Raw genomic sequence first — 27530 nt, 5'->3', positions numbered from 1 at the left:
CGAGAAATCAGAACTGACCTCTTTTAAAATGCAAACTCCTTAAAAAAGTTTCCGTTTTGTTGCAGCAAGCTCATAAACAAACCCTCCTTTTTTCACGGCTTCTCCTCGATATTTTACTTCGAGAAAGTGAAATGAGAGGATGGATAAGTACGAAAGGACTACTTGAGACATTCGTGCCTCTCTCTCTCTTATATATATATATATATATATATATATATATATATATATATATACATATATATATATATATATATATATTACATATATATATATACATATATTATATATATATATATATATATATATATATATATATATCAACGGTAGATGCCAGCTCGAGTGGACGGTTGTTATCGCAAACTATAGTCACGAAGTGCGAATTTTATCGTTCCGTCTCCTTCTACGATTTCTATAAAATCTAGAGATTTTCTATAGAAATATGATATCGTTTAAATCTAGAAATGACGCTGACAGATTTAGTGTGATAAGAGGATGTTATTTGTCTCGTAATAACGTCGTAATAAGTTTGTAATACACTTCGTGATTCAGTTCATTCTTCGGACCCAAGGAGAAGCTAATTAAAATGTCACCATAATTAAGGGCGCTGCGAAAATTTTCTCAACTTATCGTCGTCCTTTTGCTTTCGTTGGAAATTCTTCAAGCAATAAACTCGAAATACGACAGAGTAGAATTTTCTATATCGTTAATTTATAATAATATAATAAATATCCAGTTAGCGCGTATGCTCTTAGTAGCTCAGATGAATATTTTCATCGATTTTCGTCGTGGCTGCAGGCAGCTAACACGTTGCTAGCCGACCGTGCGACGTCTATTTTTATCGACGACGACGACGACGACGACGACGACGACGACGAGGAACGAAGAACCATATCTCAAAATTGGAAAATATGTTAAATTCGATAAGCGAATGGACGGAAGAATAGGAGGAAAATAACGAAGGAACAAAATTATTACTGATTTTACAAGAATTAAAATTTTCCTCGTTGATAATCTTTTCTATATCGAATTGTAACTTTCCAATTTTTTATTATCAATTGATTATTTTATTAATGTTGATAATTGTAAATTAAACGATCAGTCATAATAAATATTTTCATTTATGTAAAAGAGATATCACTGCGATTTAATGATAAATATCTATAGATATCTATATCTACAAAATTCATTTAAAAATCGAATTTATATACGCCTATATATAAAAAATAAAAATCGAATAACAATACTTGAATCAAACACGTATACGTACATACATATGTACATACATTTCGATGAAATCTGTCAAGCAGGAAGTCGGAAGGATCGACGTTAACCCGCTTTCCTTTTCGATTCAAAATTATCCAAACTCTGGATGTAGCATCCGTTCGATGCTAAAGACGAGACAAATGTCAGGGATCCTAGACTCTAGTGAAAGACGTTAAAGAATGTTTCGTCGACGAAGAATGCAGCTGCTACTGCTGCTACTGCTGGTGCTAGTGCTAGTGCTGGTATTGCCATTGAATGTAAAGGACGATTTGATTTCGATAGGAAGATAAAAGTCACGGGATCGCGTTATCACGATTCCAAAGAAATAAAGAAGGAATTTCGTTGCAAAGCATTCTCGATTTTCTTGCTTATTTCGTGGAAATTCCTTTTTCTGACGGAGACAGATATATATACATACACACACACACGTACGTCTATAGGTATAAAGAAAGGAGAGAAAGAGAGAAATAGATAAATAGATAGACAAACAGAAAGACAGATAGAGAGACAGACAGACATATAAATAGAAATAAAAGGAGAATTAATATATTCTACCGTTTGAAAATTAATACGATCTATCAGTTTCCTCAAACGAAACGTTATTTTCTATCCTCAGCTTTATATTGGTATATGTACTACATACTTGATCCAACGTTAATTTCTCGAAAATAATCTTTAACTTATATTAGTATTTCCATATTTTCATTAATATATATATTTGTTATTATCATATCAATAAAATTAATGATGACATCATATATGTAGAACTTACTTAGAGATTGTGAAAAAAGTAATTGCTTTATAACAGGGAATAGCGACGTAGTTGAGTAATAAAAATAATAATAATAAAAAGTAAAAGTATAAGAAAAAGAAGGATCGATTGTAAATCCCTGCGTTACGTTCATAAAACGTTAAATGTTCGAAGCTCACATTGATCACATAAAAATGCGAAGAGACGAAATTTATCGAGATCATGCGAGATCTCGAAGTACCCTCGATCCAATAAAATTTTACTTTTATTATTAGTTTCGCCTTGGCATAGAAAAATCCAAGCATTTTCGCAAACTTAAAAAAATTGAGACTACGTTACGATCGATGAAACAATACTTCTTTCTTTCTCATAGCTCATTTTTCCACAGGCCTCGATATTTCCGTTGTATTATATCATAGATAGAATTTTATGAAATCGTAATATAAATATTCACGTAGTTAAATACGCATGTAAATGCTGATAATATTTGTTTTACGTGACGATATAATATCAAGAAGAGAGAGAGAGAATTTCAATTCCAGTCAATATAATTTTTAAAATATAGACCAATATTTTATTCTCCTGTTATTTACTTTGTAATTAAAATATTTAGAAATAATTAACTAGACTATTACGAACACGAAAAGTTTTTAGTATTTCTATATTTCAATAATAATAATTTACAAAAGTATAATGTAATCATTTAGAGAATAATAATAAAAAAAGAAAAAAAGGCAATCATAAATAGATTAACAATTTTTTTTTTTTTTTTTTTTTTTTTTTTTGAAATATTTCAGTTAACACTTACAGTTAGTGGATCATCATAATATATATATATATATATATATATATATATATATATATATATATATGTATATATAAGTATGTGTGTGTGTGTGTGTGTTTGTGTGTGTATTTACGAATAGCGAAAATCTAGAGACTTTAATGATTTGCATACATAATCATCTTCTGGTATAGGTCGCATCTACACTTTAATCCATCCTACCCCACCAACAGTATCCCTACTATCTACTACTCGAGAATAATTCGCAGCCTTGCAATATTCATAAACCGGAGAGTTCCACGCTTGCGGAAAACGAATTCGTTAGGGCTTAATATTTTAGCACTATGCTTTTACCTACGAAAGAGATAGAAAAAGAAAGAGAGAGAGAGAGAGAGGGGGGGGGGGGGGGGAGAGGAAGATATAGGAAGAGATAGGGACAGGAAAAAAAGGTTCGAGCATTTGGAAATGTCCATATACTCGTATAAGGAAAATTTTACAATGAATTTCATTACGAATTTCGATCTGCCATCGGAAGGAAATGACGTAAGGAGAAACAATGATCGCTTGTGCTCAGAATTCCACAGAGAAAACTTTTAAAAGCGTTCCAATTTAGCTTGATTTTCTTAACTTTCGGACGGCTAATTAAAATCGACTCTCTCTCTCTCTCTCTCTCTCTCTCTCTCTCTCTCTATCTATCTATCTATCTATCTATCTTTTTCTCTTCCTCGTTTCTATGTCTTTCCTGCATTCCTGCAAAAATTTCCGTAATGTAAAAAGAACAGATCGGTGAATCTCGTAAATTCGTGTAAAAAAAATTCTAATCGAAGGAAATAAAGAAAAAGAGAAACAACAGAAAATAAAAAGAAAAATTCTTGTAAAATTCGATAAATTCTTTATGCAAATTCTTTCCTTGTTCCTTTTTTTTCTTTTTTCTTTTGATTTTTTTTTCAATCTCCTTCTATCATATTCTACAATACCTGTTATTGTAAATTTCCTTTCTAACAACAGGAAATCCTTTAAACAGCTTGTTCGATCGTATAGCTCAAAGGCTATATCTAATACGTTCCAATCTTTCTTTAACGGTTGTGTTTTCCGTGTCATAAAAATTCGTTAAATTGTTTGAGTTCTTTTCAACTTATTTTTGAATTTCGATTAAATTGCAATTCATTGAATTCCTCGAGTCCATCGACGATGAAGATCGAGTACGATTATATAAAACGTCGTTGGATTTGTTTCTTTCCTTGGCGATTAAATGCTCGAACGACCGAGAAAGCAATTCTGTTAGAGAGAGAAAAATAAAAGATTACAAAGAGAGGAATAGAGATAGAGATAGAGAGAGCGAGAGAGAAAAAACAAGAAAGAAAGAGTGAATTAAGACTGGAAAAGAGTACGAGTCGAACTTATTACCACCTTGGCTTTATTACGAACGACCTTGACATCTTTCCACGCGATCGCATTCGATTATAGAGGTGCGCGTGCGCACATTTGTGTTTCCAGCATGTACCGAGTTTGTTCCACGCGAATTCCTTCTTTCCTTTGCTTACTTACCACCGTTAAAAAAGAAAAATAAGAAAAAAAAAGAGAAAGGAATAGAGGATGAAGTACAAAATGCCTGATTCGTTGGTACAAGACAATACTCGTTTGACGGATAAGAAGGAATAAGATCTTGATCTAGAGTCATGAATCACAATCGCCAAGTTTCTACATTCATTACTTGGCACGATTAACAAGTTTCACGATGGAAGACCGGAAACGTAAGGAAGTATCTTCCGGAGAGAACTTTAGTCTAGTTCTCTCTTTTAAAGCTCCAACGCTCAACTCAAACCGTCAAGTTTGGATTCCCAGTAGACCGAAAAGTTAATAGAATGAGATATATATATATATATATATATAACATATGTATGTATGTATGTATGTATGTATATGTGAAATGAAGATCAAGAATCTAAAAAGCTCGTACGATTCGTTGATAATGCTGTTAATACAATAATGTGATAGATTTTGTATCTCTCTCCCTTTCGTTTCATTTTACTTTATTTCTATTAAGATAATTATTCTTAATTGATTCACAATTTTAATGGATTTTCTACAAGTTTTAATCGTCCTAATTATTTTATTGTAATAGAATTAAAATCGTTGATTCGCGAGCAAGTTGCAGGGAAATGAAGTGAGATCGATAAAAAGTTCTAAATATAATAACAATTTGTCGGCTTATATTATATTATATTATATTATATTATATTGTATTATAATAACAATTATGTTGGATTATAATAACAATGAAGATAATTATGATAATGATGATGCTAATAGCAGTGTTGAACGTCTAACATTTATAAATCATTTAAAATTTATATGTCATTTAAAAAGAACAATCTTTTCTATTAAAGTACAGTGCATTTCGAAACAATCTTATGTAATGAAACCGATGTTGAAAACTTCCCAACAATTTTAGATTTCGTTACTTTCATATATCAATCGTCTTTTCTAAAAGCGTTCACGTTCTAACGAAGATTTCTCCACCAACGAAATTTAACCCCAAAGTATCTTCAATCTCTTAGTTCCGCGTCTTCGATTCTTCCTTTCTCTTCTCTCTCTCTCTCTCTCTCTCTCTCTCTCTCTCTCTCTCTCTCTTTCAGTTTCTCCCTCTCTTTCTTTCAGGCCGTGGGATGTAATTAAAACGTTTCGGAAGTTCGACTAGCAGTTAAGATTTTCCTTTGTTCAAAGAGTAACTTGCAGTTGCAAGTTTGTACTGTTCGAAGAATAAATGTAAAGGGAGGAAAAGTGAGAGGGAAGGAGGAAGAGAAAGAGAAAGAGAGAGAGAGAGAGAGAGAGAGAGAGAGAGAGAGAGAGAGAAAGAAAGAAAGAGAGAGATGAGTAGCGTAAAATCGTTAAAGTACCACGGCATTCGGCAAGTTGCTTATTTTCCAGTCAGATTCACTGAAACTCGATTTTGTACTGTCATTTATCGAAACATTAGTCGCGTTCGGCTCACTGTTGAGATTTTCGACTATGACGGTCAAATTTCCTGTACCTCTCTCGAACTCATAGATACCGTATACCGGAATAAAGATAGAGAATTCTATGTCGTTATATTACAACGTTAACTTTCTGTTAAAATAATAGCGTACGAACTTATTTGTATATGATTTTTTTTCGTACAAATCGCAATTCAGATGCAACGAAATATATTAAAAAATAAAAGAAAAAATTATTCCCATAAAGTATAATACTATTATTTCCTTTTCCCTGAACAAGATACATTTAATTCTTTATAATAGCTTTATTAATAATTAATATATCACAGTTAAATAGAAAAGATAAGTGATCTTGAGTAAAGGAGTAACGACATAGCAGTTGGAGAAGTTGCATAATCAAAGGTAGAAAAGAGAGACAACGAAATGCGAAGAGAGCTAACTTGACGCTCTGTTTGTGCAGCGTAGCGTGAATTTTAGTCTCTCTCTCTCTCTCTCTTTCTCTCTTTCTCTCTTTCTCTCTTTCTCTCTCTCTCTCTCTCTCTCTCTCTCTCTCTCTCTCTCTCTTTCCACAATTCCGATTCCGTGCCAAAAGAATTACCTTTTGGCACAAAATTTTCGTCTCGATGTCACTCGAAATAACGGCAAGGTACTTCTACGATCGATCCTGAAGTTATTTATAATGGAAAAAACGAGTTGAAGAGCCGTCTTTGCCAGCAGACTTGCAGAAAACACGCTGATGACTGAGTTTTCTAGTAAAATCATCTTCTTATGCTGTGCACGTGGACGTTCATTAAATTAGACGTTGAAGAAGTATGTGGATATTATTTCGATCTCATGCTCAAAAAAAGATAAACGAAATATTTCGCTCGATTGCTTTCAACATTGATACAAATACGCATCATACAAAATTCGATAATATTCGAATTAATTTTTTTTCTTACGATATAAAAGAACACAAAATGAAACTTCTATTGATGTTCTTTAGATTCTTTTGATACAATTCGTATATTACGATTACAATACAGTGTTACCCATCAAGATGTATTATTCATTCTCCGTAAAAGTTGGAGAATATATAGGCGGATAGTAACAGGAAAAGTAAATCTAATATTGACCCCAAAATGATATTCAAATTCTTTCTATAATATGTCTATCTCTACTTTTCACGAAGAATTCACAATTTCTTTGTTTCTTTCACGCTTAAAGAACATCTTTTAAAATGGCATTTTCTTCATTGAAATCATAAAAGTTCTCGTATGTTGTCGAACAATTTCATTCGAAGTTATCCCTATTGATGGTTTGCAAACATGTAGATATATTATATTTCAATGAAAAACAAAAAAGAAGAAATATGAGTCGTTCCGAGAGTCTCTGATTTTGATAGAAAATTATGTACCAAGACAACATACCCAAGAGGAAGAAAAATAGTTTCGTTTGCCAAGCGTAGCTTGAATTTCAACTTCGCTTGTTACTTTAAACCCATCTCTCTCTCTCTCTCTCTCTCTCTCTCTCTCTCACTCTCTTGAGAAAGTGAGTGAGTGAGCGAAAGATAAAAAGTAAAGAGTAGGCTGGATACTCTATAAAAGAGCTCTCTTTTTTCCGATAGAAGAGAGAAAAAGAGAGAGAGAGAAAGAGAGAGAGAGAGAAAGAGAGAGAGAGAGAAATAGAGATAGAGAGAGAGAGAGAAAGAGAGAGAGAGAGAGACCTTTCTCCAAATTGTTATCTCATTGCAAATTACTACTTCCTTAAGATATTAAAAACGAAGGAAGCCCGATCAATTTATTAATATACGAGTGAAATATTTAATCTTACCTTGCAAATCGATATTTCGATCATAATGTTCATCTACTTATGAATTCGAACGAAAGAATTTTCTCACCTGTCGCCAGATCAAAAACTAATTTTCCTCTCCAATTAGATTTCCTAATATTCTCTACGTTTCTTTCTCTTTTTTTTATCTTCAATCAAATACAAATTTTTTTGACAGAACGTCAATCACTTGGCAATCAATCAAATCGGAGAAGTTGTTTTAACTCGTCGAAAGAAAATTACAAAAGGAAAAAAGAAAATGTAGAAGATGCAAAGAAAGAGGGAGAGAAAGAGAGAGGAAAAGAAAAAAAAAGATCTATATAATGGTAGACGCAATAATTAAGGAAGGTCGAATTTCCATTTTAGCATTGGAAAGCGCGCAATCTGCTTGCCTTTCATCGATGCTTAATTAAACCAGCACGAGCTGGAAAATCTCTTCATTGTTACCTCGAAAACGAGCGAAGTTGAATTCGTGGGTGGTCGGATGAGCACGTTCGTGTGTGAGAGAAAGATAGAGAAAGGAATCATAGGCCAAGCTAGGTATGGCTCGAGAACGGTGGGATAATACCAAATACAGATAACTGATACTTCGATCATGTGTCACGAATACGAGTCGCTCGATTTGACCGTACCAGATTATTTAGTATTATCTTACGATCATCGAAAGGAATGGAAAGGGAACTACTTGATGGTAGGGGGTGAGTATCCTACTGTCATAAACTTTCTGACGAAGAAACTTTACTAGGAAGAATGAGAGAGAGAGAGAGAGAGAGAGAGAGAGAGAGAGAGAGAGAGAGAGAGAGAGAGAGAGAGTGGAAAACGGAAAACTAGGTATATTTTTTTATACAGTAAAAGAAGGTCAACGGATATAGAGGGTAGTCCAATAACTATTACTACGAATAGTTTAAAAACTATGAGAATAAGATGAAAACTTTTTTAATGACCGACAGATCTATAGAAGGGATCACGATGGACCGAAAATGATTTTTAATTCGTATATTTTTTTAAGAGGTTTGTTTAAATTACTATTTTTTTAACCGTAATTTTCCGGTAAGATCTTCGACTGTCTATCTGTCTTTATAAGATCAAAGTATTACCACGAATGTTGATTAGATTTACATCAGATGAATCAGCAAAACAAACAGACCGAGATATGTACTTTCTTAACGGATAAATTTAAAAAAAGAAAAAGTCCAATAAGTACCTTGATCATCTATACGTATATATATATATATATGTATATATATGTACATATCTTCAAGTAAATACTATCGTGATGCAAATACTTTTTTCTAAACGATTTCTCGGTGAGATATTCAAGTATATACGTAGCTATATATATATATATATATATATATATATATATATATATATATACATATACACACACACCTATACATGTACATGTATACGCGTAAAGAAAGAAGGATGATAGGAAAAAAGAAATAAAAAGGGTAGCTCGTAAATACGTCAAGTAAGCTGAGAGAAACCTACAGGCAACGGAAAATCGAGTCTGACGGGTGCAAAATTCAAGAGAAGTTCGAATTCTTCGAATTGGTAGATTGCATTTCTTCTTCTCTTTTCTTTGGAAGGATACTAAATTAGATAATTAGATAATTGGTTAATTGGTTAATTGAAATTCCAGTTACATTATAATTACGAATGCAAGCAAAAAGAGGAGAGTAGGTCTATTGCAAGAAAGAGAAAAGAAATATCATGCGAAGTTCCAAAGTACGTGGGATAGTTGCCCTTTGTAAAGGTCCAACGAACGTGCCGAATCGTGGCTTAACTCGATTTACTGGCTCTCGAGTTAGTTAATACACCCTTCTCGATCGCTCGACTGAGGCCAAAATTTATAGCCGAACGGATGGCAGTCACTGTAACCTCGATGGAGATTTCCTTCCTTCCTTCCTTCCTTCCGTCGTTTCTCAACAGATGTTTTGAATCGAAACACGCTATGCGATTCTGTATGATGTCATCGTTATACAAACGTATAACTATATTTCTTTCACCTCAGGCATAAATTCCTTTTTTGCGTAAACGTAAAAGTGATAAGTTTCGAGTAAGTCACTCTAAATACAAACGAGTCGGCCATTAACGTCGTGAAAACTTTCGAGTTGCAACTTTCGAACTGGATCGACAGTCTTAATGCTTGTCTATCGCTATCTTCCTTTCTCTTAGTCTCTCTCTCTCTCTTTCTTTTAACATCTATTCTATTTCTAACTCTCTCCATCTTTCTTTTAACATCTATTCTATTTCTCTCTCTCTCTCTCTCATACACACACACACATTTTCATGACGTAACTTGATTCTCGTTAAAAGCCGCCCGATATCGTCTCGTTCGCTCGCTTGGCATTTCCGAGCCAAATGAATTTTCTTAGACGCGGTTGCGCTTTTATCGTAAAACCCCACTTTCGTCTCCTTCGTTATTTATCCCATACATGATTCGTTGCAAACTTTCAAGTAAATATTTGCCTTAATGCGGGATCATCACAAATTCCATATAAAATTCATATATATACATATATTAATATATGAAAGTTGGAGAAGAAAACTTTTCTAGAGGAAGAGTTCAATTATTGGACGATTTTAATTATTAAAAATGAGATATTGAATTAAACCAATTAAAATTATTATGAATTAAAATATTTAAAAACGACGTATCAAGAAACGTATTAGGACGTTACGTAAATAATCTTTAGTTTTTTTTTTTTAAATATAAGTAACAAGACGAAAATAAATAAGATATAAATATAAAAACGGATAGAAATAAAAAATGCGCGATTTCTCTGAAATCTTAAAGATCTTATCGGTCTCATGGAAAAAGCTTTCGCATGACTTCGATTATGTTCGACTAGAATTTAGATGACACGAAATTAAGTATTCCAACCGTTTTTCTGAATTCCCTTTGCGTCGTATAATAGTACTTTAGCGATCTCTTTTAAAAGGTAGGTATTGGTGACGGCATCGAGAAATGATTCGATTTCGTGAACACATATGTATATATGCACATATGTACGACGTAAGTATATTCTCTATTTCACATATAATAACACTTTTTTTAATTTTTTTTTAACGTTGGAATAAACGTTGAATATTATATAAACATAAACGATGATATTTTTAAACGAAATATAAAATGGAACACTCTGTATAAATTGATCAGACCATAAATACTCATCTTTCTCTTTTAAATATCATTTGCTTTAGAAACAAATAAAAAAAGAAAAAAAAAAACAAAAACAAAAAAACATAACGATGAAAGTTTCCCATGAAAATATACGCATGCGTATATTTATCATCATGCCACGTCTCTTGTATTCGCATTTAATTAAGCCGTTAATTAAGTTTTTATTTTGTGCTTTTTTAAAACAGCGTCACAATGTGTCCTATTGTTGTTTCTACTATATACAGCTCCTCCCATTGACTCCTAATTAGCGACTGAAAATGAATGGGAACATCGATGAATCGGAAAAAATGCACTATATCAATGATTACCAATATTTCGAAGAAATCGCCTCTGACTTATTACGAAGCTCGTCATTCATTTTTCACGAATCAACGTAAAAAGTTCTTTACTTTCCTTCAGTTTATCATTCTCGTTTATTGATTTACATACTTATGTAAATTCCATCATTAATTCTATCATTCATTCATATATTATTGTTAATTGTTAATTTCATTATAAGTAATTTAATGTTCATTATAAATAACACAAATAAATCAAATTTACATACCTCGTCCAACTAAATTAAATGTTTACGAAATCGTTAATTTAAAGACAAGGTCAGAAACAGCGATCGACCAAAACGAAACGACTTGGCTATCTTTTATTTCCCAATCGAATGAATCCTAAGAGCATTTAATGAATTCAAACACGTAGAAGTAAACAATATTTGTTCTCGATTTGAAAGAAAATAGCTTGGCAAGCAGCTAATGCATTAACAAAACCATTAACGTAACAATGCTTTTTCATCAAAAGCTCAACAGTTTATATTTTAGTTGATTATTCAACCCTTTCGTCCTTTCTATACTATTATGAATGTTCCTATCTATTGTTCTCTTAAAAAAGCCGTTAGCCAATAGTTAGCCAATAGTAGTTTAACCACAAATCGATAGTTGAATCGATTTCATAGAACGATAGAATCGCGGATTTCATTCTCACGCATGTACGAATTTAATCGTTGAAACTTCCATCTTCCTTGATTCATGTATGTCGATGTATGTATGCATCCATTAATTCACGAAAATTATTAAATCAATAACAAAAAAAGGAACGCAACCCAGGAAAAAATCGAACGTTCGTATAAACCAAGCGAGTAGTTCGGCAAATTGCAAATACGATTTTGAAACTGTGAGAGAAGTAGTAGAGTGTAATAAATTAATTAATCCTTATGCTTTTGAATTTACCGAAAATTCTCATACCATCGTAGTGAAAGTTTACGAACGTTAAAACATGAAATTGATAAAAACGATGAAAGGGATGGGTTATACGAAAAATAATATACACGCGCTACATACACTCGAAATTCTAGCTAAAAATCTCACAAAAACATGCTTCTTCGTTGGACATTTTCAAAATGAGAAACGAAAGGGGGCGCATGTTATTGACATATTTGAAATGCCTGTAGACTGCCCTTAATCCTTTTATAATTCACAACAATAACCATTTCAATATCGCGTTTCTTGGCGTTGCTCGACCACGAGTAATAATGCATCGAATGGAAAGAGATAATGTATTTATAATCGGCATACATTTTGCAACGGAAGTTACGAATGTTACTGACAGTGGTTTCAGATACTTCAGATACTTGCGAAATTGCCGCTTTGTGCTATTAAAATGGTCGCTCACGAACGACGTGACTAATCAAATGAGTATCGACATAAACTGAATCGCAAGAGAAAGAGACGAAAGATAGTCTCAACGGAGGTGTCTTCAACGTCACGTTCAAGAAAAATTCGATTTTGTATAATTATATGTATTATATTCGAATATTTGATGTGATGAGATATTTTAATCTTTATTTTACATGAATAACAAAAATACCTCAGGGAAAATAATTATTTTCTCTTTATTTATATTTCACTTGTCATCATTAACAACATTTATCTGTCTTAAATTAATCGAACATATCTCTTCTGAACATATCTCATTAGGACTTTCCGACAATTCATGCTATTCTTTCGTTAGTCTAATTTGAAGATAATCAAAGATTAAAATAGTCAAACGAAGGTTAGAAGAAACGAAGAAAAGAAGAGGATGAGCCAGTCGGATAAAGAGTTCAACCAAGTGAAGTAGAAAAAGAAAAAACTGGTTGTACAGTAAAGAGAAAAAGAACGAATCCTGATGCTGACTTCTTTCTCTTTCTTTCTCTCTCTCTCTCTCTCTCTCTCTCTCTCATAATGCTACATAGAATAGTTAGGGTTGAACGTAGAAGTGCTCTACCTACTCTCTCGACATGCTCCACTCTCTTCTAGTACCTCAGCCCACTGAGGAAGGAGTTACATCGTGCTGAGAATTTCGTTTTTGCGATTGCGTTTTCTCGCAGAGACGACAGTAACGTGTTGTTCACCTAATCTCCCTCGGATATTTACTTCGGAAACGTCGTCACTCTGTACTTTTCTCTCCCATTATTCAGTCTCAGAGGTGGTTTCTCCTCGTTTATTTAATCGATTCCTTTAATCGTGCAAGTAATCGTACGATTCTCAAAGGAACGCGCACCTTTGTTTTGTTTTCTTAATACGTCAAGCGTTAGACATAGAACGATATATTAAATCTCCTTGATTCATCGATTAGAACATGAGGATAAGAGTATGTTCGATGTTGTTTATAAAGCGATAATCGATTATGCTTCGTTTTGCGTTTAGATCCTAAAGCTCCTAGAAACGATGTTCTTATCTTATTATTAAATCTTTCTATGGAACCACACGTAATATCCCAGCAGATTGACCTTTCCATTAGATATTCGCGGTAATATCGAATTTCGGATCAAACGACAAAAACTTCAAGAATTTTCTTTCATCTAGAAACACGATGACGTTGGCGAACAACCGAACCGAAAGTTCAACCACTTTTCAGGAAATATCTAATCTTTTCTGAATATATACATACCTATCTATATGCATACATGTATACATACATGCATACATGTAATATGCTTATTTTATCGACGAAAATTGAAAATAATTTACTATGAAGTAAACTAAATTTATGTAAAATACGAAATAAGGCATCTCAATTATATTTTTCTTCCTTTTATTGATCGCAATCGCGTCCTTTCGACATTAGTTAATGGACGAAAAAAAAAAGAAATATCTTCTACGGTCTGTCGATAAAAATAAATTCTGAAAAAAAACGAATTCACTCTTGGAGTGAAATATTTTCATCAAGTTTTAACATTTTGTACATGTACCTTGAAACATTATAGAATTTCATCTGTGAAATAGCAATAGTCAGTGATTTAACGAAAACTCGTTAAAATGTTTTCTTCGACTTCTTTTTAACAGCGCATTTTTAAATGATATAACTTCGAATCTGATGACGGTATTCTCTCACGAAGAATTTCATGAATTTAAGAGAAAGAGAGATAGAGACAGGGAGAAAGAGAGAGAGAGAGAGAGAGAGAGAGAGAAAAAAATATGAATCAAGTTCACATTTTCAAATTATTAATGTGCACTCAAGTCATATTTACGGTGGAAACATTTCGATTCTTATTTTATCCTTGATCGATATGTAAATATTCGTGACAGCGCTATCGGAAATGCGTATGACGTTTTATCGAATATCTTCTCGATTTACATTAGTAAAAATATAGCCACTTTCAAAGTCAAGCGCATCTGCTTCATTTTATTTAACTCTGAACTCTATCCTTCTATAGAAAAAAAAGAAGAAAGAAAGAAAGGAGAGAGGAAAAAAAGAAAAGAAAAGAAAAAAAGAAAAAGAAAAAAAATGTTTCTTCGCATTGTCCGCTTCAATTCAAAATAAAAGAAATACAAATATCTTTCTCGGAAACTAAATAAATTAGAGGGACACACTTTCAACAAATTGTACGGCCACCGACTAGAGACCCATTCGTATTTTAACGCAAAAGCTAACTTTCTGAAACGTCCCTCTCAAAGAAAATTACACTATTTCCCCTTATAATTTGTAATCCCTTTTCTTTTCTTTTATTAATTTGTTCTTCTTCTTCCTTTTTCTCTCTTTTTCCTTTTCATTTTTATTTTTATTTTTTATTTCTTAACTCAACGATAACCAATTTACTTATCCACTTACCTTCGCATGTAAGTAAACCTAATGCGTCATTATGTTAGTATATTTATATCGTTCGGAATAATAATAATAATAATAATAATAATAATAATAATAATAATAATAATAATAATAATAATAAAATAATAGTAGTTACATAAAATAATAATAAATAGAAACACCTAGCAAATTCGTATTTCTGTTTTCCAATAAAATTCTACATTCTGTGCTTTCTTCCTTCTTGAACTTATCCAACGAAGTGTAAACGAAAACGAGCTTCGTCAGAATGTACCGTTTCTAAATCATGGGAGCAACATTAACTTAACAAAGCAATTCGTTTCATGAACCGCAACGAAAGCCTGCAATAAATTCGCTCTATTTACGCAAGCTGCTGTTACGGTACGAAAGCTAACTCGTAGAGCCATTGTTATAAAATGCCGAAAGACTAGGTGTGAAGGACAATTTTCTCTGGCGAAAAGCGTTGCTCTTCTCGTATTGCTCTATTACCAACCCTCGAAATACGTACACATGCACGCGCGTGTACACACACACACTTACATATATACATATACATACACACGCGCACACAAAATATACCAGAAACCCGAAAACTTCTTACTACGGGCCGCTCGTTATTTTGTAAAAAGAGAAAAAGTAACAATCAAATGTTATGGCGTGCTCTATATAGCGGTCAACAAAACTTTGTTAACTTTCAAAACATTTTACTGTTCATAAAATGTCCGAGGAAAAACAAACAATAAAGAAAGAAATATAGGAATAAAATTCGAAAAATTGATCGGCTGAAAAAGAACGAAGTTTGATGAAATGTGATTTAGTTAGTGATACTTTTTTCTGCAATTTATCATTTTATAATTTATAATGATTCCGATTGATAATATATTTCCTCACGTTCTTTTTCTCGTTGCAAGAGAGCAATACGTTTGCAGAATTAACAACTAAATTGAAAATATTTTTAGAAATAAATATAGATTTATCTACAATCCAAAATATGTTTGCTTTTCGTAATTTTTCTTTTTTTTTTTTAAATGTAAACATTATAATTGTTTCATTTATGTATTATATGTTATTAATAAAATCAACTTAAAATACTCGGAAGATATTATTAACATTTGTTATTTTTATAATTTGTTTTATAATTAATAAATTTTAATAATATAGTGAACGTCAGAAGAGGTCGTAATGGATAAAAAAAGTCGAAGAATTATGTTTTTTAAAATTTTAGTGCGTACTTTCAGTTAGAAAGCTAAGATAAGAAGCTTTATGGTTACTCTACTCTGACGAGAAGTTTTTTTTATCAGAAACGTAACATCGACTTTCCGTGATAACTTTCGAGCGACGTGCGAACCATATGCAATTCGAATCGTTCGTGTAAATCTCCTCTATGCGTCAAATTTGCATGACGCACGGGCACTGTGATATCGTGGAACGTTCATTAAATTTATCAAATTGAACGATCGAACGGTTCGTTCGAAATCAAAAAATATAGTGAGTCACTAAAATATTCGAATACTTTTTCAAATTGAATAACTTTTTGTAACGCAGACAAAATGTTCTGAATTTTTGAATAGATAAAGAGAAATTTGTAGGCAGTGTCAAGTATTCGACGAATGAAAAATAAACGAGCATTTATAGCAGAAGGTATGTGAGAAAAAAAATAAAAAATTTTTGTTTAAATAGAAAAAATAAGGCTATTTAATATTTTTACAATTTTTAAAAAGTCATCCGATTAATTATGTAATTAAATAGATGAATCGTTAAACATCCATATGCAAATCTCGTTTCTATGTTACATTAAAGTGGCAAAATTAAAACGATTCAATGATAATCTCATTGTGAACATAATAATTAAGTTAGAGTGCAATGCGATAAAAAATATGAAAATATGAAAATATGAAAATGTGAAAAAAACTTTATAATGGACGAACAATATTTGAAACGTGTTATGTCTACCTCATTGTTTACTTGTAGAGTATCGTAAAAAACATAAAGTATATGTAAAGTACATACAATACATACAATACATACGTATGTATGTATGTATGTATATATATATATATATAATATAATATAATATATATATATATATATATATATACTATTACGAAAAACCGAAAATAAAAGAGAAAATAGCAGATGCCTAGCTTTACAGAAATTTTCTATTGTTTCCAACACGTACGGATTATTAATAGAACAAAAACAATAGGATTCACATGAAAGCAATAGTTAATTTCATAAATGTTGATGACGATATGTAAATGCGAATGTAGCAAACATGACTACATCTACTTCTCGAATTTTTAAGTCGATCGAATTTATTTAGGGAATAAAAGAAAAAGGAAAAAAAAAAGAAAACCTTCAATCCGATAGAAAGAATGGTTTTGTTTGTACGAATAACGTAAGACGAATGTTAAGAAGTCATTGTAAACGATTCGAAAGAAAAAGCTCCTCGCGTCGTTTTAAGGAGAAAGTTCGAAAGGACAAAAAGGACGTCTGAACTTCGTTAATTCTTCACAACTTGTCCTAACAAGGACGCGTTAGCTACTCCAGTTTAACTTTGTGCCGAGAGTCTAACCTGTTGCCGGTAACTCCATTAATAATTGGTTTTTATAAATAACGAAAATCGATCTCAATAGAATAGAAAGTACTTGTTAATATTTATATTAATCGCTTCGTTAGGTCTAATGCGAATGTAATTGATCGAGTTGAAAGTCATAGAACAATTTCGAACGTATCATCTCTTTTTAATTTCTTTCTTTCTTTCTTTCTTTCTTTTTGTTTGTTTGTTTGCTTTTGCTTTTTATTTAACAAACGATGTGGATTATTCCACATGACGGCATGTGCCGCCAATTCTAGTTACGCAGGTATGTGCGTAACTAGAATTAATCTAGCAACCGAAACGTCCATATACTGTAAATATTTACACTAGATGCATTTATTTCACCATTCCTACATATTTTTTTGGATTAATTTACCATTGGTTAACATGCCGGCAGGCACGTAAAAGCATTCGAAAACGTATCGATTATTCTACACGATTTAATTGGCGGGAATTAGATCGTACAATTTTAACGAATGCTCGTTACTCTCTTTTGCTTTGTCAGAGAATAAACTCACCAACTTCAGCCAAAGATTCGTGATGAGCAGTTGATTCTTCTCGTCCTAAAACACAAAATAAAAAATATTTCTTAATTAGAGCGTCGAAAGGTGCAGGAGTTCTATTTATATGTATGTACAATTATTCATAACATCAATAAATCCAAATATCAAACAAATAGATAGTCAAATTGATAAGATAGTAAAAGTGTTAAAAACACTGTATGGAATTACGCTAATTAAATAATAAATATGATTACATTATTCGCGTTTTAAGAGCGAATAGAATTGTTAGTTTTAGTTAGATAAAGTGCTCCATTTAACGTGTGAACTATCCTGTTGTGAAGCAGAGATGTTTTGTTACAATGAAACTTTATAATTAATACGCATAACGATTCCAAGAATTCAAAATGTGCAAAAGTGTTTACTTTTGCATTTTTTGAATTTGCGATGCAATCTACACACGTAACATACGACAGTCACATGTATACAAAAATATTAAAATCTTTTTTATGAAACGAGACATTATTTACTCTTTTATTAAATTAATTAGAGAACGAATTTATCTAATAATGTGACAAAACATTTTCAATAATTAAATGATTTCTAAGCATTTTCATTTAACACTTTCGTAGAATATGATATATGAATATATATTAAAATATTATTTGTCTTACATAAATCTTTCTGCCTATTAATTAAGTACATATATATATATATATATATATATATATATATATATATATATATATAAACTTTGTTTTATTCATGAAAAAATGTCATATGTTAGCAAGCTTTTTCTCCGATACCATACTCTTCGAAACTTATGGCAAAGAGTTGTCGATATCCATTAAGGGACCGCATCTGTGTTCGATTCTAATATTATGGTAAATACATATGTCAATGGATGTACAATAACACTCTTTGCTTGTCTCGAAATATCCATATATTCAAACATAATCGATGAAGAAAATATAATAAGAATGGATTATTAACGGATTATTGCGAATTGATAATAATTTTTTTAAAAATGTTGAAATGATAAAAAAAGAAAAGAATAAATAAAAAAAAATGAGTAGAAATGAATATAGAAATTTCATTCAATTGTCAAAGGAGCGAGAAAGCAAAAAAGAAAGAGAGAAAGAGAGAGAGAGAGAGAGAGAGAGAGACAAAGAGAGAGAGAGAAAGAGACAAAGAGAGAGAGAGAGAGAGTGAGAAAAAAGAGACAAAGAGAGAGAGAGAGAGAGAGAGAGAGAGGAAAAGCGTGCATGGATAGCTCGTTAAATCTCTCTCCTTTCAACGAATTCACTGAATGAACGCTGACCTACATAAATTTCTGAAGAAGGTCTCGAAAAGAGTGACTAGATCGTAGTGGGGATAATTCGTTGAAGAAAAAAACTAGATATAATATAAATAATTAAAAAAAAAAACACACACACACACACATATATAATATTTATTCAAAAAATATACGAAGTGATTTTTATTGTGCAACTTTTTCGAATTATATATAGGTATTTTTCTATTCCCATTAGACAATTATCATCGTTCGATTTACAACGAATATTTTTTTTAAGCTAACAAATATACAAATAAACGCGTTCGATATTTTCCAGAGGAGATGTATCTGCCATGTATCGTTTGATATATGCGAAATAGCATTTTACATAAAGAATATCATATCCTATAAAACTGTCTTTACTGATAGCGTGGATAAGAGGATTCTATCTTCTTTCTCCGTCTCTCTTATATCTTTCTAAGAAATGTCTGTAATTTAAGAGGAAAGAATAAAATGAACCTCTCGTTGTTCTACCTCTCTCTCTACCTTTTTTACTCTTGGCGCATATACGTTCTTCCATTCGTCGTTTAAAAATCCTTTGCGCCGAAATATTGCCAACCCTTGTCACGTATAGCAATAGATTCTCTACTCTCTCTCTCTCTCTCTCTCTCTCTCTCTCTCTCTCTCTCTCTCTCTCTCTCTCTCTCTCTCTCTCTCTCTCCCTCTCTGTCTCCTTCTTCTTCTTCTTTCTCTTTATTCAACAATGCTTTCATCATGATTACAAGTGTGTTTCGCATATACGACCGGTGGATTCTTGGCAAATATAGCTAAATACATGTTGTCGACATTTGCGAGCAAACTCGAAATATACGTTTAAATTGAACGATCTTTCTACTACATGTTTCTTACATATCTTACATATGTATACGATCATTTTATATATATGTACGTACATAGGTACATCTGTTTATGCACTTACGTTACTACTATGCCTACATATGCTGCTTTCTTTTGCATTGGCTACCATAATCAAAATAAGTTTGTTTTCTCAATAACAAAATCGCACGAATACAAATATCATATGACATATCATACTCTTATCAATATCAAATCATATTCTTCTTTTATCATAGACTCTTATATTCAATGATATTCATGAATTTCATATACCTATATACATTCGTACGTATGTATGTACATACTCTACTCGAATATCCTTTTTAAAGATGAAAAATTCATATTCACAGTTTTGAGGAAGAAAAAAAGAAAAGATAAAAAGAAAAAATAAATGGTAAAGAAAATACAACTTCTTTTATTTGTTTGCTACACTATCGGCAATGTGAGAGAGAAAATCACTTTAAATAATTCGACAATTTGCATTGCTGATTTTCTTTTTTCTTTTATTTTTTTTATTTTCTCCTTTTTTTTCGACAAACATACTCGTATTTTAAACTCACACTTAGACATTCCGTGCACGTCCCAGAGCAGAGAAATTCCTGAAATGCTCTTATCGAAGTTTAAGCGAGCGACAAGCAAATCACGAGTTACAGTTTACTCGTAATTCGTAATGGAATATAATTTACTTCGTGTTTACCGATTTGTGGTAAACACTTAATAGTTCTAACTTTTAACATTACTACAAACAATGAAATAGAAAATTGATTTTAAAAAAGCGTAAAATGATGAAATTACTTTGTTAATTATATAAATGAAAACAACATTGTTATAAAGAATTTTATCGTGCTTACTTTTATTTTAATAGTTAAAAGAGATTATTTGAAATCGTTTTAAAGACAATTATTATAATTCTTTAATTTCTCGATAGGACAAGTCAAAGTGAAGTGGAAAAAAGGATGACGAAGCAAGCAATATTACAACGCTCATGGATCGTCTTGAATCCCGTTACCTGTATTCATCAGGAATGGCTGCAATTACTAACAAGGTCAAGGCAATTAATAAATTGCAATAAGCTAGCTCGTCGTCGTCGTCGTCGACGTCGTTTACATTGTTGAGAACGATGGTGTTCTTTTCTGACCAATAAACGAGTCTCAATTATGAAAAGAAAATCTACCTGGGCTCATTAATAACGTTGGAAAGACTAGGCTTGTGACGAAGGTCGTCGTCGATAGAACAATCGTATCTCATGATCTTCGATTGAATTCAAAAAGATCGATCGATGCCCAGTCCAAGGATAAACTTCATTGCGTATTAGCGTAGCCTTTGAAGTTGCTCGATCGACGATAACGATATTAAATCCGTTTTTACACAATGTCAAACAATTTTCTTCCTTCGAATAATTAAAAACGATTATATGATAAAAAAAAAATAAATAAAAATTGATCGATATAAAACACTTAAAAGATAGAGTTACTAATATAATATGTACAATCCAATTCGTACCCACGATTTACATCCAAACAGTATGCCTAACAACACTCGACTGAATTAACCTTCTCTATTGCTATACGCCCAAACCAATTATTCATATAAACAAATACGAACGACATATCTCATGCCCACGTACTTACATATGTACATACGCCGCAGATTTAATTACCATATCCGTCGTTGTCCTTTTGTTTCATACGAAAGATCAAACCACACTGAGTTTCCGTTTATTAAGTCATTCTTGAAAAGTGAATTTCGGTCAACGATATATAGATTTTGACAATTCCATTTTTGACAATTCCAGATTTTGACACGATACCATATTTTTTCAAAGCAATTAATTTATTGTTTATATAATTGTTTAGCACTTCGTTAAAATCACAAGAAACAATTATTACTATATGATAATGCATTACAGATATATACAGACGTCCCAAGAATTTCAAATATGATTTAATAACATCATACTTGATATACGATCGTAATTTGTAAAATGAATAAATCATTTATAAAAAACATTTTTCTTTTTAAATTATATTTATTTAACATTAACAGAAACTATTGCATACTCCAAAGAATACAAAATGATTGCTTGGATAATTTCAAGAATATGTACCGAGAGTCCGTCATGTCATTTCGGCGTACGATGTAAGCTCGTCTTAAGCCGAAGCTTAAACCTGAGCTTAAAGTTAACTCGGTTACGCGAGTGTTTGGTCAACATCGGTCTGTTCCGCCCTCAAGCTTTTAGCTTCGCTCTTCAAAGCATATCGAAACGGACATATCCACTTAGTTCAGAGGTGATCAACTAGAGAAACTAACCGGTCGTATTTCGATCTTATTTCCTCATAATCGTTATCTCAGAAATAGTAGTTTCAAATTCATTATTGTCCTTTTACTTTTTATTTTTATTTTTTTTTTCCCAAAAATAAGTCCATTTCTAATCCAGAACTATCTCTAATCCTTCGTTATTCCTCACATCTCGATCAACCTTTCTTCTTTCTTTCTCTTCATCTCAATCTCAATTTCAATCTCTCTCTCTCTCTCTCTCTCTCTCTCTCTCTCTCTCTCTCTCTCTCTCTCTCTCTCTCTCTTTCTTTATTTCACTTGCTCACTCTTAGCGAAATAAACTGTTTTTCGATAATTGAATCTTATCATTTACTCCCTTCCTCGATCTCGCGCTCAAAGAATAGTTGGTCGAATTCGTTCTAAAGGTCGAGGTTAAGTCGAACCAATAGCATTCACCATTCTATGTTATCTTTTCTTCGCATAATTCAACATCTCATTAGAAGTTTTCATTAGTACGCCTTTGGGATGAGTTAACTAATGCGTCACGGTTGCCAGATCGCGTCTTCTTGTTCGTTTAAAAGTAATAACGATGGGCATGGAGGCAATCTTGCTAACTGTTCCTTCGACTTTCCTTATTTACCATAGCAAAGTCATGATAATCTCTTTCGCAAAACTGGTAGGTAATACAAGAATGGATATTAGGTCACAGTTTACGACTACAAAATCATAATTCATATTATACCTACGGCATCCCTTTTAATAGACTAATTGGATTACTTCATCTTTTTGCAGAAAATGTGCATTTCGCTGAATTTACTTTCATCTTGAAAGTCCGAGAGAAAATAGGTACAGGTAGACAAAATGTCCAGCTTTCGATACGATCCAGGTATTTACTATAGTAAAAGATATTTACTATAATCTTGAAGTAAATTGTCCTTTGTAACTCCGTTATCAAAGATTTTATGAAATCAAAGCGGTAGCCAGTCTATTCGTGTTACGGTAAACCGAACATCCACCGCGAACCATCCGACCTATTTCAATCGCTGGCCACAGCTTTGGCTATAGTCGCGAGTGAATCATCCTATCTTCACTTGACACGTGTCTGTACTTCTATAATACAGATTACACCGATACCGCACTCAAGGTAGAATCCGACGATGTTAAGCACTTGGCCAAGAGTCAAAGGATCGGATAACGTTCGAGAGATAGATACGCGATATAAAGCAGTTTCAGAAAATACTATTTGCTATCGCTAGTTTTTACGTTTGTTAAAAGTTTCTTAAAAATAACTCTTCGTATCAATTCAAGTTTTATAAATAATCTCTTATCTCTCTTTTATATATATACCAACGAAAGAAAGTTCTCATTGTACTTTAAAAGTAAAGTTAATCAAACTCCCATAGGTATGAAAGAAAGAAAGAAAGAAAGAAAGAAAGAAAGAGAGAGAGAGAGAGAGAGAAACAGAGAGACAAAGAAAACATATATGCACGAGATTAAATAGTGCTTTTAGAATGCACCGAGACTATTATTTCTAAAGCTAATCCTTTCGGCGGATAATGGCTAACGGCTAACTTCGAAAGCGCTTAATTAAGATTACTTTAGTTAGGTCGGAACGACAAACAGGCGTACACCCAATGCCATTATAGAAAACGTTGTTCAGAGTTTCACGATGCCTTCAAAACAACGAAAACTCCACGTACCTACGTACCTGACTATGGTCCAGTTTGCTGCTTTGAAATAATCTAGTGGAAGAGAGAGAGAGAGAGAGAGAGAGAGAGAGAGAGAGAAGGAGAGAGAGAAAGAGAGAAATGGGATGAAAATGAAGAAAAGTGGAAAGCGACTCTATGGGGATTCCTCATAATTTCCAAATCAATGGGCACTGCTCGGCACGGTGAATCCGCAAGACGACTTTCCAAGGAATTTGCGACTCGAATCCCGCTGTAAGTCCCACGGGAACATGAATCGCAGATTCAATCCCTACCACCTTCGACCAACGTGTCTTCCCGTTATTCCGGTTATAGGTATTCTCTACCTTACACTGTACTCCAAAAAGATATAGCTTCTATAAGAAAGTCGTCTCGGAGGACGTTTCTTTACTGCATACCATGCAGTTTTCAAAAGCACTTCCTTTTTCCTTGGGAACTACAAAAATAGAACTGGAATAAAAATTTGTTACGATGGAGGTCGGATGTCGTTGTATTGTATATACATAGATATAACATGGATCTTGGTTGCAATGATAGAGTACTTCCAACTCTCTCGTTTTATGAGAGAACTTTATTCAAAAAAAAATACTCTTTTTATATCGTAAATTGTCGTATTTTTGTTTGCATTTATAATACATATTTATTTTGTATTAAGTTATTTATTATGCATCATTTTTTTTTTATTTTAAATCGATTTACCTATATCGATTTACCCATTTAATATTTTTTATTAATTTTAAGAGAAAAATATAAGATGTTGAATTATGAGATGTTATCGTTAAATTCAACACGGACAGATTATGTATAGAAATATATCTAGTATTTTTATCCGAAGAGCATAAAAAATAGAGCAAATATTTTTCGTAAAAATGAATCCTATTAAATGTGTTGATCATAGGCCGAAGTTTACTGTTTGTCGAATTAACAAGAACGGAAATACAAGAGACCAGTACGGTATGCATACGTGAGTACATATATCGAACAGCTGAGTAATGCCGTAACATGTTATAGTCATTTCGAGAATGCCGTGACGTTGCGTGACCAATTTGCGTGTTCAGTTACGACGTTGGCAGTATCGAAGGGTCAACCGATCAACGTTGTACTCATGGAAAATGTCACGAGCCTGCGGTTAGAATGGATAATTCTCGTAAACCGATCGAATTTCAAAACCCATCAATTACCTTGTTAAACATTATTTTTATACTTGACACCTTGACAGACATTATTGAAATTAGTAATAAGCACAATAGTCGAGACAAATATGAACAATTATTGCTTTTGATTATCCAACAAAATCATTATATTATTCTTCACGATTACAAATTAATATAATGAATCGTCCTCGTTGAAATTCAATTATCGTTAAAAATCAAAAATTAAATCGTAATAATGTTTGTTATTACAACGATAATATACGTATCTGTAATAGGTCTATCGTTCGTTAATGTTTCCGAATTTCATCCTGTTGTAAGAATGATAGTTTCTCGAAGTACATAGTGCCATATAAAGATAAAAGTTTGTCGTTTAATTTGGGTCGGTAGACGTCTCAAAATTTCTTCTCTTTTTTTTCTTCCAACTTTTCCTCTAATAAGTATCTAAGTATAAAAATTACCTAATAGAGATGAAGCTGCGAAGTACGGAGACCTCCTTGTCCTTCGAAGGCGCATTTTAAGCTGTTAGGAGAGGCAAAGACAATTTCAAGTACTTTAGCAGAGATGTCAGGTTTTAAAAACTTCACTTTGAGTTTAAACCATTAAGTTCACAATGCTTTTAAGCCCTCGCACTAGTTTCGCTAGTTATATTCTGTTCGTTTTCGTATTTGGCGATGACATGAGTAAGCAATCTCATCAACGTTAATTTATTCCAATCCAATTCACAAAATGAAAAATGAATCGAAAGTGGCAACGAAACTTTGGGAATGTAAATATACTATTGTAGAATTTCAAGACAAACAACAAATAAATGTTATAACCATCCAACACAGACTGTCAAAATGAGAATTCCCAAACGCTATGATTAAAAAAGTTACTCCCTAGTCTCGTTCTAACGAGTGAATATTTCCAACCAGGAAGGAAAAGTTGTAAAGAGCGTAATTTACGTGCGGATTTAAAACTAGAATCGTTTGATCGTTAGAAGTGTTATCAAGTTCGTCGTAGTTGGATAGTATTATCTTTACTCGCAAAACGCATCCTAACTCAAAGGACTTTAAAAACGAAGTATAGGCGTGAGTTTCTTCGTGAGAAAATACGCATACTGATTGTCAGATACGCCGAAGGCAACGATGGAACCATTAATTTCAAACTAAGAAAAGAACTCGTTATAACTTATTTCTACTTTCTCGATTTTCTTTCCTATCTACATAAATGAAAGATTTTATTATAAAAGGGGGAACGTCTCATCGCGTATTCAAAAGACAGCATTGGTCGCTTTTCTATCTTTAGCCCTTTCCTACTATACTATCACGGAACTGACTAAACAGCAATTCCGCGAAATGCAGTCATTAGCAGCGTACGAACGCATTACCGAGAATGCTCGTGACAAGCGGTTATATCGTGAATCATGGATAGCTACGAGGTGAATTGCTACGTGCATTGTTAATGGCAATGTAACTAATCGAAAAGTCAAACCGTTAAAGCATCATCAACGTGTCTATCTATCTATCTATGTATTGTATTTACAGTTCGTATGTGCAGCGTTGAGCTAATGAACGTTCGTAAATTCATTTCTATTTAATTTAATTTAATTTTATTTTTTTTTTTCTTCTCTCATTATTATTCTCTTCGCATTAATAAATCTTGTGCGAATGAGATAACCGACTTACGTGCTTTATGTAAGTTTATATATACATTTATATATGCAGAAAAAACAAACATGATATCTATGCTCAAAACGAATTTATATACGAATTCAATGCTATCACCTATTCATTATTTTTTAGGTTAATTATGTCGACTGCATTAACCTATACGGTAATATTAACAAAAAGCTTATACCTTGAATATTCTCTTAAAAAGAGTACGAGAAAGATTTAAAGAATCGATAAAAAAGACATATTTCAGTTTCAGATTCTTTCAACGATATTATATTTTATAGGAATTCTTTCAAGAAATGTTGGATATTAATCCAATGTCTTTTTGCGCATCCTATGAAAAGTTTCACTTTGACTTCACACGACCCATTCTTTCTCTTCGCAGAAGAACAAATGATTCTTATATGACAGGTCGTGTCTGATCGTCGTCACACATGACACGAAACAAACTACTTTCGCATTTTATCGAGAAACGTCAAACAAGGTCGAGAAGATCGACAAAAGTATAGAGAAAGGAGATCCTTAGAACGTATCGAAAACATTTCTCAAACTCGAACGAAATTCTCTTTGAAATAAACGTTTTCTTATCGATAACAACTTCAATGTTTTAAAAC

At 32.4% G+C, this 27530-nt stretch overlaps 1 protein-coding gene across 2 annotated transcripts in view; it reads right to left on the bottom strand.

Moving 5' to 3' along the window:
- LOC124426251 (neuronal acetylcholine receptor subunit alpha-7-like) overlaps window positions 1–27530 on the bottom strand; it is a 132416-nt gene that overhangs the window by 28432 nt on the left and 76454 nt on the right. For both annotated transcript variants that reach the window (XM_046967706.1, XM_046967705.1), the window contains one exon: window positions 17970–18014. Coding sequence is in view for 1 of the 2 variants with exons in the window: in XM_046967705.1 (XP_046823661.1) it covers window positions 17970–18014 (45 nt within the window). In the remaining variant the exon portion in view is untranslated. The remainder of the gene's footprint in view (window positions 1–17969; window positions 18015–27530) is intronic.

This window comes from Vespa crabro, chromosome 8 (assembly GCF_910589235.1).
Source record: "Vespa crabro chromosome 8, iyVesCrab1.2, whole genome shotgun sequence".
NCBI classification, from domain to species: domain Eukaryota; kingdom Metazoa; phylum Arthropoda; class Insecta; order Hymenoptera; family Vespidae; genus Vespa; species Vespa crabro.
This window is presented reverse-complemented; position numbering and strand designations above follow the sequence as displayed.